The sequence below is a fragment of the Telmatherina bonti genome (genome assembly GCF_933228915.1).
Source record: "Telmatherina bonti genome assembly, chromosome: 9".
Lineage (NCBI taxonomy): Eukaryota > Metazoa > Chordata > Actinopteri > Atheriniformes > Telmatherinidae > Telmatherina > Telmatherina bonti.
The window spans coordinates 19,620,096-19,634,030 of record NC_136627.1 but is presented as its reverse complement, the minus strand read 5'-3'; the positions used below and the strand labels follow the sequence as shown (position 1 = coordinate 19,634,030).

At 36.5% G+C, this 13,935-nt stretch overlaps 1 protein-coding gene across 1 annotated transcript in view; it reads left to right on the top strand.

Annotated features, from left to right (window-relative positions):
• The window catches only part of pdgfd (platelet derived growth factor d), a gene marked incomplete at its 3' end in the record, with an annotated part of 62,004 nt that overhangs the window by 33,597 nt on the left and 14,472 nt on the right, over positions 1–13,935 (top strand). The window contains exons 2-3 of the mRNA XM_079246201.1: positions 229–418; positions 2,955–3,132. Coding sequence (XP_079102327.1) covers positions 229–418; positions 2,955–3,132 — 368 coding nt within the window. The remainder of the gene's footprint in view (positions 1–228; positions 419–2,954; positions 3,133–13,935) is intronic.

Below are 13,935 nucleotides of genomic sequence, written 5' to 3'. Positions count from 1 at the left end.
AAAGTGTTAAAGCATGAATTACCCCACTGTTTATGTATGTATGTCACTCAAAAACAATCAACAAATCAGAGCAGTTTATTGGAAAAAAATAAAAAGCTCATGTGTTTTTAACATGTATTTGTACCAGCATCAATGAGTGTGTGATTTTTTTATTTTCTGTCCATGTGTTTGTGGACGAACTAACTGATTAGCTGTAATCACTAACACACAGCAATCGCCTCACCACAGACTTGTTCAGTAAAGAAGAAAACATCACAGTAACACCAATGGGTGGAGTCATCCACAGCCCACGCTACCCCAACGCTTATCCTCGCAACCTGCTGTTGTCATGGAAACTGCTGTCGCCACCAGGGAGCCGCATACACCTGGAGTTTGACGCACACTTTTGCCTGGAGGAGCCTGAGAATGGAGCATGCAGGTAAAAGAAAAAGAAAGAAAATGGATGGAGATGTTGGTGGAAATGTACACAAAATAAAAATACAGCAGATAATTTATAGAGGGAAGGAGGGTGACTTAAAGTGCTGCTGGAGTAAAAGACCAAAGAAGAGAAAGACTTTACCTATCTAGAGTAGAAAAAAAAAAGCTTTAAGTGCTGAGGATAAATGGTGGGGAGCACTGACGCATTACAAGCATCTATAATGGAGAAAAGTCAGATGAAAGACAAAAGTGATTAAAAAGCATGAGGATGAGTTATGGAGAAGATGGCTTAAAGTGACAGAAAGGACAGGAAAGTTTATGGCGTAAAAGTCTCGAGTTGAAAGGACAGCAACAATAAAATATGTAGGAATTATTTGTTAATATATTCACTTTGGCACTCCAACGATAAATTGTAGCTGAGAGGAAGTGAGTGAGATGGATAACGGAAGTTTGCTCTCTTGGCAAGGAATATAAGAAGTTTGTCCTTGAGGGCTGAGTGAAGAAAATAGACTTTTTAATCCCCATATGCAACTCAGCGGTCTTTGTAAGCATTTTGCTGAAAAGACAAGAGGGAGTAGCCAAGAGACAAGAGGAGGAGGAGACATATAGAAAGGTAGGGGCAAGGAGGAAGGAGCTTTACTTAATCCTTTAAGTCTTGTCATATTGATTGTGTGTACAGTATAAATATGTGAGTGCGTCAGATAACTAACTTGGGTATTGAATTTATTCAGTTTGATGTTAAAGTATTTACCAAATAGTTTTGTCAATCATGTCAATATCATGATTGGTTTTTCTGACAACACTGAATTTGTCTCATAACAGATCTGATCAATATAAATACAGAATTTTATTAAACAAAATGGAAAAGAGAAAAAGAAAAAGCTAATTACTGGTTCATGTTTTTCACCCATTCGGTCCTCAGCACCAAATATTGCAACTTCACAAGGAAAAAATTCTTCCAACTGTAACATGACTATATTTACCATCAGATATGTGGAGTAGACTATACTATATATTTATTGTGTATCCACATTTGCACTTTGTGATGATGTTTAATTTTCAAATCTTGCTGCACAACAATAAACACATTCTGTACATAGTTCATTTCCCTGCCTGTAAGCAGGAAGTGAGATGGTGAATAGCATTAGCCTCTTAGCTGATGCAAGACATTGCTAATTTCCGACTCATGCCGTGCTCCATTTTTCCCCAGTTCATTCACTTTTCTACGTCTCTCCATCTGACTATTCATTACTTTTCTACTTGGCTCTAACAGGGATTAGGAGTATAAGCTGAACATACATAGTTTAGGTCACTAGGATTTATCATCCTTTTACATGTTAATGTACATATTTCACGTTGGCTTTGCATTTAAATATCCTGTTTTTTTTTTTTAAATGACATCACAAAAAACACAAATCTCACGATAAACTGTGCCATGTCACAGTTTGCTCATGGATTGTGACGCTACTGTTTTTTGCACTAGTACAAAGGCACCATTAGACCTTTTCTGCTAAGACCAAGTTGTGCTTTTCCAACAGCATGTCATATCGACTTTAGTAATCCCCTGACTTTTCCTTCAGACCATAATTGGGTCAAAATGAGATTCCTATCATGGTCTGTTGCACTTCAGTGCTAATACAGACAAAATTCATTTAAGTCTCACCTACACCTGAAGGGGAAATTGATTCATTTTTCTCCAGTGCCTTGGTGTTACCTGAATATACCTTGTAACTTTGGCCCACAAAGACGAAAATACAGAGAAATGCTTCAAGCTAGTTTAGAATTTGATGCACTATAAATAAAAATAGAGAAATCAGGTTTTCAGCTGCACAGCTAAGTTTTTACAAAACTTGTGGCATCAGGAGGAATTTTTACAATGTTTTGGATTTTCTGTTTTCTGCAAAAAAAAACATTTTGTGACTGCCATGCTGGCTTTAAGACACTCCATTATGAGATAAGTCAAGCATGGGATGGTCCCAATACTAGATGATTCACTGACATCAATTTTTTTCAACTTTCAGCTTGATCTCAGGAAAAATATAATAAAATGCATGACCACATTAAATGCTGATGGACATGATGTAGTGTTCATTTGATTTTCTTTGGTTGAAGTATGATTTTGTATGAATTCTAGTTGACTGCTTCACATGGTGCAAAGTTTTACAAGCTTTTTGGACATTTTAATAAAATGGTTTAAACATATATACAGTTACAAGACATTACAAATAGAGAAAATAGTTCAAAGTCACAAATAATAATGTAATCAAAGTTGTGTTCACAGCAGTGTTTAGTGTGGTGCACGTGTGAATCCCCGATCTTTCCTTCATGTCTTTGTATTCTGAGCTCTCATAAATAAACTTAAAAAGTATCTGATTGTTAAAGGCAAAAATGATGTAATCTATTAATGAGGCTTTGCATTGTGGTCAATCCATCAGTACATAAACACATTTCTTTCTTTCTGTTTCTTCCCCATGTATAATTTTTTATGCTTTAAAGTTGTCTGCAGTTTTCCTGCATCTCTCTCTTCATCACTTCAGGTATGATTATCTGGAAGTGGAGGACCAATCGGAGACCAGCACTATTATTTGGGGTCGTTGGTGTGGGCGGAAGGTACCACCTAGTATGAACTCCAAAACCAACATGCTCAGAGTCACCTTCAAGTCTGATGATTACTTTGTCGCCAAGCCAGGATTCAAAGTCTACTACTCGCTGCTGGTGAGAGAAGTGCACACATCACTTGTTGGCCATTATTTGAGACACAGCTTTAAGTTTTTTTGTTTGTTTGTTTGTTTTTATCATGGTTTTTATCACATTGGGTTCAGCCTGAGTGTCACTGCAATTGTCCAGGACAAGAACACTTCTTTCACAGTTATAGCTGCACTTGACAATAAGGAAAAGAGATAATGGGAGAGATAGGAGAGGAGGGAGGAAGGGCAAAAGGGAGGTCCTGGTACACTGTCAGTAAAATGTCAGAATGCGTTAGCCAGCTGTGCTTTTCTCACCCGACCATACGACAACAGAGGAGAGTTGGAGGGATCAGGGAAGGATGGCAGGAGGTGGGAGGGATGCAAACATGTTCTCTTATAGGATGTCAAGTCAATGGATAAGGAGATTAGTTTGGTCATTTTGTCAGGAAGAGGAAGGGAAGAAAGAGGCTCTGATTTTAAGTTGATCTTCCTCTCTATAATCAGAAGGGAAGGGGGAAGAGATAGTCAGAGAGGCATTTAAAACTGCTTCCTCCTGTATGAGTAAAGAGAAGGGAAAGATGAAGAGTTGGCTGCATGGCGTATTAGAAAATGTAGCATGAGCACTAATGGCATAAAAGCTGAGAGAGGGAGAGACAGACAGGAAGCGAGAGAGGGAGAACAGAGCTGTATATATATATGTATGTATGCATACAAAATTTCTATCATTTCCATTCCGTGTAATTTTATAGCTTTTTCTTGAATTTAATATTTAAACATCTAGCAAAGTTGTCAACGCTACTTTTAATTTTTCGAAAACAAGAGAAACACATAAATTGTATGTTTAACATAATTATAGCCACTCTTCCTCAGCTCAAAGTGTTTGATAAAAATGATACAATCAGCATCCATCATTCCCAAGAGGTGAGAAAATTACACAATTCTTTACTGGGATTCAAATACTGATATCGTACAGTAAAGATAGTCTTTAACATGTAAAATGTCCGCACATTAAAATTTACCAAACAAAGAGTTTGGAAATATCATCTAGAAAATGTAGCTAAAGCATTCCACCTGAGAGTGAAGCAGAAAATATCCCCATGGATTCTATTGCTGTGGTTTTATGTCATTAGATTACCAGTATCTTTTAATTATCTTCTAATTATCTTTCTTTTTCTTATTGTAAAATAATCCACTGATTTTTCTTTTGTCTTGTTTTTTTGTCTTGTAAATGGACAGAAATACAATCACATTTACCAAGTCCAACATAACACCTGATAATGCTTATTTTTCCCCATAAGACATATATATATATATATATATATATATATATATATATATATATATATATATATATATATATATATATATATATATATATATATATATATATATATATATATATATATAAAGAACCTAAAGACAATTAGCAACACTTCAAACCAGTGAATATGGAACCATGACATCTTTTTAAGTTTTTAGCTAAATGTTGCTGATTAATATTTTAATCAATGAACTGAGTGATAAACCAGTTGTTTAAAGTCACACTCTGCAACTTAGTGTTTCTAACTCATTTCATGGCACAGTGACATGTGTTATGTACAGTTCTAGAGGTTTTGCTGTCCAGCAGAGTACAACAGCTGAGAAACAGCAACATTTGCTTCTAGGACACCATGTGACGTTGCAGCTGAGTTTCCCTTTATGCACTGTTTCACCAGCTAGCAATGAGGTACCGACACTGGTCATTATCAACATGCACAGTAGATGACTGCAAAAAAACACAAGAACAGATCATCTGAAAAAGAGATAAAAAAGAAGAAGAAAAAGAGACAAATCAAGCGCTAAGAAGAGTCAACATAAGACTGACTTTTACTGTCTGGAGAGAGTTATCAGGTAGCTGAAGTAGCTGTAGTTCAGGGGCATCACTGAAAAAATCTGCTAATGTACCTTAGTTTTTTTTTTTTTAAAGCTTTAGTCTTTGCGGATGTTTAGCAAATTAAATAATATTTGAAAAGGTTTTTATGTTTTTTTTTTATAAATAGTGAACTTGTAAAGCACTCACATCTCTATGGTATACTTGTAGTCAATATGTTACCTCGAACACATTCAAGAAATGTAAATGAGGCAACATGGGGTTCAATATTTTCTCCAAACTCCTCTAAAGTGCTTTCCTTTAATCCAGCTTTCAAAATAACACTGATAACAGAGGTCAGGGAACTCTTTAATAGGAGGGAGGTTGTGGTGGTGGATGGACATAAAGCCGTGAGAATCCTTCTTTACCTTCCTTTGTCCATTCATTTTTTCACTTCCATCACAACATATTTTTTTTATTTTGCACCAAGTTGTTGATTGGTATGGTAAGGGTTAAAAAGTAAAGTTAGAAATATATGTGTGTTTGTGCAAAACTGCAGAGAAAGTGTGAGTTTCTCTTCTTCCTTCTCAGTTTCACATGCCAGTCGTGAGATACAACCTGTGGACTGGCCTCAGGGTTTTAACGACAGAATGCATCTTGCATCTTTGTAAGATAGAGTAGGTCATATTCTAAAGTCATCACATGTCGGCCTGTCACGGTAACAGTATACTTTTCCATGCGATTAATTGTCTCTTAAATTATTGTGCTAGACAATATTATTGGGCTGAGCTTTTATTGTTGTAATTTTGAGACCATTTTCAACTAAAATAATAATAATAATAATAATAATAATAATAAAAATAATACTAATAATAATAATGCAAGTACACCCTTTCAAAGATCAACATACTTTAATTTCTAAAGAACATTTAGCTCGATGTGCAGACCAGTTTATGCTCATCCAGACCCCAGTCTGCTAAAACAGATCAGGATTTCTCCTGGGGTTTTGGCAGTGTGGTTGTCTGGAACATATGGTCTCTAAACACTAAGTAACACAGTTACATAGAGTATGGTAAAGCTCATATAAGGGGACATGTTTGGACTTGACCAGAGGTGGAATGATGAAACTGAATGTCTTTAAACGCCTTCAGTATTACATTTTTAATGTCATTGTAAAGTTGTGTAATTGCCGTTTGTGACATCTATGTTGATCCAGGAAGTTCATACTGGCTGTGAAATGTTTGCAACATTTTTTAAAATGTCACCATTTTAACAATATTAAATGGCAGCCAGGCTTTTCCAACCACGCTGTCTGAGTGGGCACCATGTTGCACTGTCCTGTTTGTGTTTAATCTGTCGGTTAAACACCCCAGTGATCGTGGACTGTCGGGAAAATGGAGCTAGCCTGTTTGTTGAGGTCTTTTTTCACAACTGGGAAAACTGCAGTGTTTGAAGTGCAGGTGGAAACTTGTTGTATTGCTGTGTTTAGTTAATATTGTCTTAAAACAAATGTGACACAAGAAAAAGACAAATGAAAATGATTGCGTCCGGTAAACTTATTGCGCACATTTTTTTCTTATTATGCAGTTATATGATTTATTGCGACAGGCCTAATCCCATGTCATAATCCTCTATCTCATATAGAAAATATATTTCTGCATAAATACTGAACAAAAGCTGGAATTTAAAATATTAAAATGCAAACCAAATCACTGTCTCAACATGATCAGAAAATGATCTATTGGAGTTTTGTGAGCAAATCATTCAGGCCTTCATGAGAAGTGGATTTCAGTGTGGACCCTGGTTAATCCATCACAGGGTTAATATGAAGGGACACACAGCTGCACTTGCTAACAGTCCAATTTAGCATCACCACTTTACTTGTTTTGGGACTGTGGGAGGAAACACCTGGGGAAAAGTGAAGCACACAGGGAGTATGCCCACTCAAAGCAAAAAAGAGTTCAGCCAACCTGCAGGTTCAAACCCACAACCCTTTAGCAGCGAATGCTTCCCCTCAGTCTAGCATAATGACAGAGGAAGAAGTAAAGGCACCTCATAATAAAGTTCTGACCTAAATGTAACTATTTACTTTCTGTTACTGCATAAACCACAAACAACTTCCTTATCTCGCTCCCTCAGACTCGCTCAGCTTTCTTCCTCCCTCCTCAAGCTTTGTAATTTCTCCTCTGGTCAAATAATCACACCTCTTTACATTTAGCACAGAATCCAACTCTTCAGGCTTATCTCATTTGATCAGTTTTACCCATTTTTCAAAGAGTCCTGGTTTGTGTATGCGTATGAGTGTATGTGTGTCTTCCTATCTTTTACACACACACAAACGAGGATGCATCAACACAGACACGCACACACAGAGCTTCCCTCCAGCTAGACTGGAGCTCTGTGTGTGGCTTAATTTAGCAGGTCTAATTTGTTCTCTCCAGACCTGTCGAACAGATAAGAAGGAGGAGGAAAGGAGGCAGCGGGTGAAAAGGAAGGAGAGGGGAATGGGGAGAACGAGCAGAAGCAGCACTGGAAGGAGAGAACAGGTGTCTGAGATGGTATCAGCATGTCAGCTAATGACTAAAACAACCTGAAGTGAGAGAGACAAAAAATGGGCCAAGAGAGAGGCAGTGCAGTTGTGTATGGAGTGGACCGGAGTGGATTTGATAAAAGAGAAGCCATGATGGCAAGAAAAAGCGAGTTAGTGTGAGAGTGAAGCAGCAGAGCGGAGGTCGTGAAAGAATACAAGGAAAAGAAAGGAGAAGGCAGTCTTACTGTTAAACTCCTGTCATGTTTTAAATTAGCGTCTCACACCTCGCTCCAATGACGGCATTTGAATCTCAGTCTTCAAGGGCGCCCTGGCTTCCCTTCATCTTTGAGCCAATTCGCTACCTGACAGGATCTCTGTTTTCATCTTGCTTTCTTTTTTTTCTATTAGAAGAAAATTCTCTAAGAGAAAGAATATACAATAGCTGCTGGTAGATTAAAGATACAACTTGTTTGTAACAATTATGTCTTTGGAATAATAGTAATTAGATCTGACTTAAAAGAAAACAAACAATTTGATTCAACTCAAATAAAATTAAGCTGATGTTAATAGAACTAGAAAGGAAAAGGTATGATTTTATTTCTACTTTTTGAAATTACATTTGAAAATACAAATAAAAGTATTTAATAATGATTTAATGTTTCAATTTGCAATCCTTTTTAATATTTAGATTTAAAAATATGTAATCACAAAACACTTTGCAAATTGATATTGTTGTTGTTTAAATAATTATTTAATTAGAAATTATATAAAGCAATCTACATTATAATTTTATATTTTATTACTTACTATGAAAATGCTGTATTGCTTTTCCAAACACCCCCCTGGTCCTCCATGTTTAGGAGCTTAGTACCTTTCACACATACAGGTACTGCTAAGACTCCACTCCGCCATCTTCAGCAAACACAATGTTTTGAAAGGACAGTCACATGCTCTGACGGTCTCTAAAAGCAGATGAAGCAGTGTTTCCCCGACCGCTCTAACCAAACCACCGCCCCCACGATGAGCTCACGTTGACTTTGTGGATCTTGTTTTCTTACAAGTATCTGATTATTCCCAGATGTTTGATTTTAATGGATTATAAACAAGCTCTGTGTTTTATGAAGTGAATTATCTGAGAATGTCTTTATTACTCAAGAAATATTGCTGTTTGAATATCATTCAAATTAGAATTAATCAAGGTCAAATAGAATCAGTCTGTTGTGAATTGAATTAAATTGATCCAGAAAATAGTGGTATACCCAGTCTTAGTTGTAAGTGTCTCTACATCATCAGAGCACGTGTTCTGAACCTTCAGCATTTTAAACTCTTAATAAAAGGAGGCCATCTTGGACTTGTTGGGGCAAAGTGCATGCAGTTCAGTATGTTTAACAGGGACTTCAGTCACATGTGGTCAGTGGAAAAGTCCACAGTGCAGAGAAATACCAAATGTATGAAAACTAATTTCAGATATGTTTTGGATTCGGAAAAAGTAACCTCTGTGATTGAACCCTTCTCTACCTGCAAGGAAAAAAAAAAATTATATATATATATATATATATATATATATATATATATATATATATATATATATATATATATATATATATATATATATATACATATATACATATATACATATATATATATACATATATACATATATACATATATATATATATATATATATATATATATATATATATATATGAAGTTGCTATAGGCAACTTTGTAGTGAGATGAAGGCCTTTCTCATTATTCATGCCACTGTCTTCCCTCAAAATTGTTCTTCTTTGATCCTTTTCAAATCGTGCTTTCAGCTGGTGGGATTTATCATCTGCAGTGCATGCTTTCATGGAGTAATGACTGCTTTTGATCGCGTAAGATAAACATTTTAAGAGCAGAGGCTCAAGAGAGAGTGACGCACGTCAGATGTTAATGTTCACTTCAATTTTGAAGTAATTTGTTTGGATTATTTTGTGACCAAATAGTAAAATGTTTATTATGATATTAAATCATAATAAACATTTAAAATATTTGGTCCTTTTTGTATAGATGTGAAAAATACCATGAAATGGCAGGTTACAGCAGCAATAACAAATACGTGCTGGTGTTTTTTGGGACGTTTTCAGTGCTTCTTATTAGCAGCTCCTTCACAATGTTACAGCAGATAGACGTAGACATAGACACTAGCGATCTAGCGTTGCCTTATATCTTTGACACCGAAGGTATCAATACAATTACAATTGTATGACACTATGAATCATTTTAAAAAATGTTCATTGTGGATTAAAGCAAAAGAAAAACAGGGATTAAACTTGAAAATGTGAGAACACTTTAAAACAGGCACTTCCATCGGCTAGCTGTTAATGGTCACATGACCAATAGCTGTGATGTAGAGTTACACCTGGACATAGCGAGACTATTGCCTTTAGGGCATTCTTTCATTAACTTTTTATACTTCTTAGTGCATTTTGGGGTCACAGAGAAGACATTAGAGCATAACTCCAAACCTAATGCTCACTGTCATTGGCAAAAAAAAAGTGGCTTGGCAGATGTCTGCTGCATCTCAGTGCTTCTAATGTTTTGCTTGAGTTTTCTTTTTTATCAGTTGAGATCAGACAAGTAACTATAAAGCATTGCCAGAGTTCTTCAGCTGAATTATGTTGCACTTCTACCAAACAAGCATTCCTGGTTGCTCTCTTTGGGGTTTACAGTAAACACATACATTTCCAGAACCTAATGACCCCCAAATGAGTGCAAACCTTTTTATAATAAAGTCATCACCTGTGTCAATCAGCTAGAGGAAAAGTACTGATGCATAATAGCTGAACAGACGGAAACCACGACTAATTATGTTAAGGACACCAACCTGAAAATAAGCTTGGACTTAGACATGAAATAATTAAACAGCATAAATGTGGCCAATGTGATTTATCTGCTGCATAAATATCCTCCGGTTGGAAGCGAGAGAACAGCTCATGCATAGAAGTCGATAGGGAAATACTTTTTCCTTTCCTGCCATCTAGCACACACTTAATCCTCTTCTGCTCCAGTGTCCGACTATACAAAATGGAGTTGAAAAGGGCAGCTCCCTGATGTCCCTTCCACTAGACTGCACTGTAAATAAGAATTCATTCCCTCACCACCAGTGACTATGCCAGTGTGGCTTGAAATATTATATCTCACTTCTATAAAAAATTTGCCTCATAAATCATACAATTCAAAAGTAGCTCACCCGCTGACTGAAAGTTTGACTTCTTTTCTAGTTGAAACAGGAGTTCCAGATAGCTGCAGATTTCAATTTCATTTCCCAGCCACGCTACATTATGTTTGAAGTGAATAGCAGTAAATGGTCGGCTATTTCTTATTTCTGTACCATATTAAGATCTTACTTGCTGCTTTTACATTTATGTATTGGGCTACATGTGTACATGTGATTGGTGTTATTAAGATGTGTGTGACTAATAAAGCTTCTGCACTTTTTTCCATTTATATAATTAATAAAAATATCCATCGAAAAATGTAGGAATGACTCAATGACAAATATTTTCAGAGCAGCTCTAGTGTTGAAAAAGCTTCAATCCTGAGGGTTATATTGGTTATATTGGTTCTTTTTATGTGGGTATTAGTAAATGTAACAGGGGGAAAGAGAGCAAAAGATGAGGACATAATAGGTGGAGAAAACAGAGATAAAAGCACATTAGAAAAAGAAAGTAGTTTCTGTGAAACTAAAGTTGTTTTCATTGTAAAACGAATTTGGCCTTTATTCTCATCCAAAGATGTGCAGGTGAAAATTGGTAAAGGACCTTAGTATTATTTTTATAATCCTGCTTACATCTTGGCTGCTGTTTACTTTATTCTCTTTTTATATCTCTTTTTGAGAAAGTGGATTTTCATGGTCTCCTCCATTGTGCCCATGTTGTATACTGTTATTGAAAGTAACAGTGAAACTGTGGAGCAAGCTCTGAACTCTGTCCTGCCCTCTTTTAAATGCTTTCCCTAACAACCATGCCAACCTAAAGCCTGCGTGGTGAGTATGTTGGCAGTGGTATTTCATAATGTTTGACACAGACATACCTATTTACATCTGTAAAGGGAGCATGAATAAATCCCTTGGTGGGGACATGGGCCCCGGCTCAGAAGCCGCTGCCTTACACAACCGCTTTCCCTGACCCTGTTGGAAAATGTGTTTTTTAAAAGGGTGACGAGGTCAACTAAACAACCAGAGGGACTGATGAAACAGCTAAAAGTAGTGTTTAATCGTGAGAGTAACATCATCTACATTTACACAAAGTGATGAGAACTAAAGGCATTGGAACTAAACAGATGTGCAGCCATGAGAAAAACGTTTAAAAAACCTGAGATTATCTGACTCATAGGAACAGATTTTCCATCTTCAATTTTTTCCTTTTCTTTCCTGATGGCACAGAGGTATTCCAAGAAGACAAAGCAAGTATTCAACTTGCTCAAAGTGTGAAAGAGCACTCAGTAAAACATAATATTTCACTCACGGATTGGCCACAACCGAGTTCAGACCTTAACTCCTCTGAAAATCCTTGTGATGTGTTGGAGAAGATTTTATGCGGCGGTCTGACTGTTCAACAACCACAAGTTTTTGGTAAAACTTAATGTAACTTAGAATGGAAATATAAGGTGTGACTGCATTAGACTATCACAGCATCAAACCTAAAGATGGTTCAACAAAATGTTAAGTATTTAGTTCTTTTTTGTTTGTTTTGTTTAGTTTTTCGGGCCATATATAGTATTTTCACATCAACTTTAAACTAAACAACTCAGCTCAGTCTTGTTTTTCAAGCTGCTCAGGTTTCCAGATGTGCTTGATGCTCTGCATTTGATCATAAAAGGAAATGAGACAAGTAGACTTTTAAACATGCCTTTACCCTCACACACACATAAACACACACACACACACGCATACACAAATACTCTTTGAGGAAATCCTCTGACCTCATTCACAGCTGCTTTGAGCATCTATTTATATGCATTAGTGTATTTCTCCAAAGGGCTTATTCAAGACAGAAAAGCCTAAAAAAACTTTATTACATCCATACACACACACACACACAGACTCACCAAGTAAGACAAAGTGAGGGCACTGTGCCTTTGAAGTGCAATTGAGACAGATTTACTGTCCCACATTGACCTGCAATGGTATTTAAGACTCTCTAAATTGATGGATCTGATTGCGGGTGAGACTTTGTGTATGAGTGTGTGAATCTGGTGATCCTTGAGATGTGTGCATGTGTTTGCGTATAAAACAAGGAAAAATAGATAAGAAATTTGTGAATGTGATGTCATTAAGATGAGTTTTCATTGGAAAGCCGTTTGACCAAAGTCTGGTTTATCTCTCTAACAAACGTGTGTACGGATTAGGAAGGCATGCTGTGACCAGCTTCACTGGAAAGACTTTGCTGACGCGTCAACAGCACTTCAGCCAGGCAGGCAGACACCTGAAGGCTTTGGAAAACACATCCATGCTCTGCCCAGTCGCTTGCAATTTGGGTTCAAGGGAAAGGATCTGAACAGTAAAATTGAAGGAGCGATATTCCATCTTGTCTAATCGTCATGTTCTTCTGTTAACCCGTTGACCTGGATGCCTTACCTCATTCGTCACTTACAGTAACTCTCCTTTGGCCGGCACATATGGAAAGTGGGGGTTCAAGACGCTGAGTTAAAGTGGAAATTTGAGCAGTGTGACTCGTATTCCTTAGAGATTTGTTTTCCACAGCCTGTGCATAATTATCCACTCTGACCAGAATGTGATCATGTTTATGCAGGAAAACTACATGACGCATATTGTAATGAAGGGTGAAGTGGTGGGCACTTACACTGTGTTTGATCTTGTTACTGAAGATTGTGGTATTTCTAACCAGTTTAATATGAGGTATTGTACACTTTTAAACTTGTTCTAAACCCAGTGTTTTTGTTTTTTTTCCAGATAAGTTACATGTTTTATATCTGTGCTGTCTGTTTGTACTGACTTTGGATGTGGAAGTTATAACAAGCAACTCCAGAACCACAGCTCATTGGTGCACTTTCCCCATAACATATGTCACATCTTTACCACATAATCATTTGCTCGGCAGATCACTATTCTAAATATAACAAAATTTAATTTTAATCTGTACCGTCCATGCAAATCATAATCAAGTTGCTTTCAATGCTGCTGTCGAGCAAGGTTACTTGTTAGAGTAACTTAATTAGATTACACTTTTTACTACAGTTAGAGTACCTTTCAGTCATGAATATTAATATCCATTTGCAATTTTTTGACAAGTTCATCAAGAGTGTAGAAAAAGTATTTACCTAAAAAATACTAAACGTACTTCCTGTCCTGTTGCAGAATCACTTTATTAGCAGTGATTTTAACAAATAAGAATCAAATCAAGTATGTGGGACTCAATACTTCAAAGGTTGTTGCTTAAATGTTA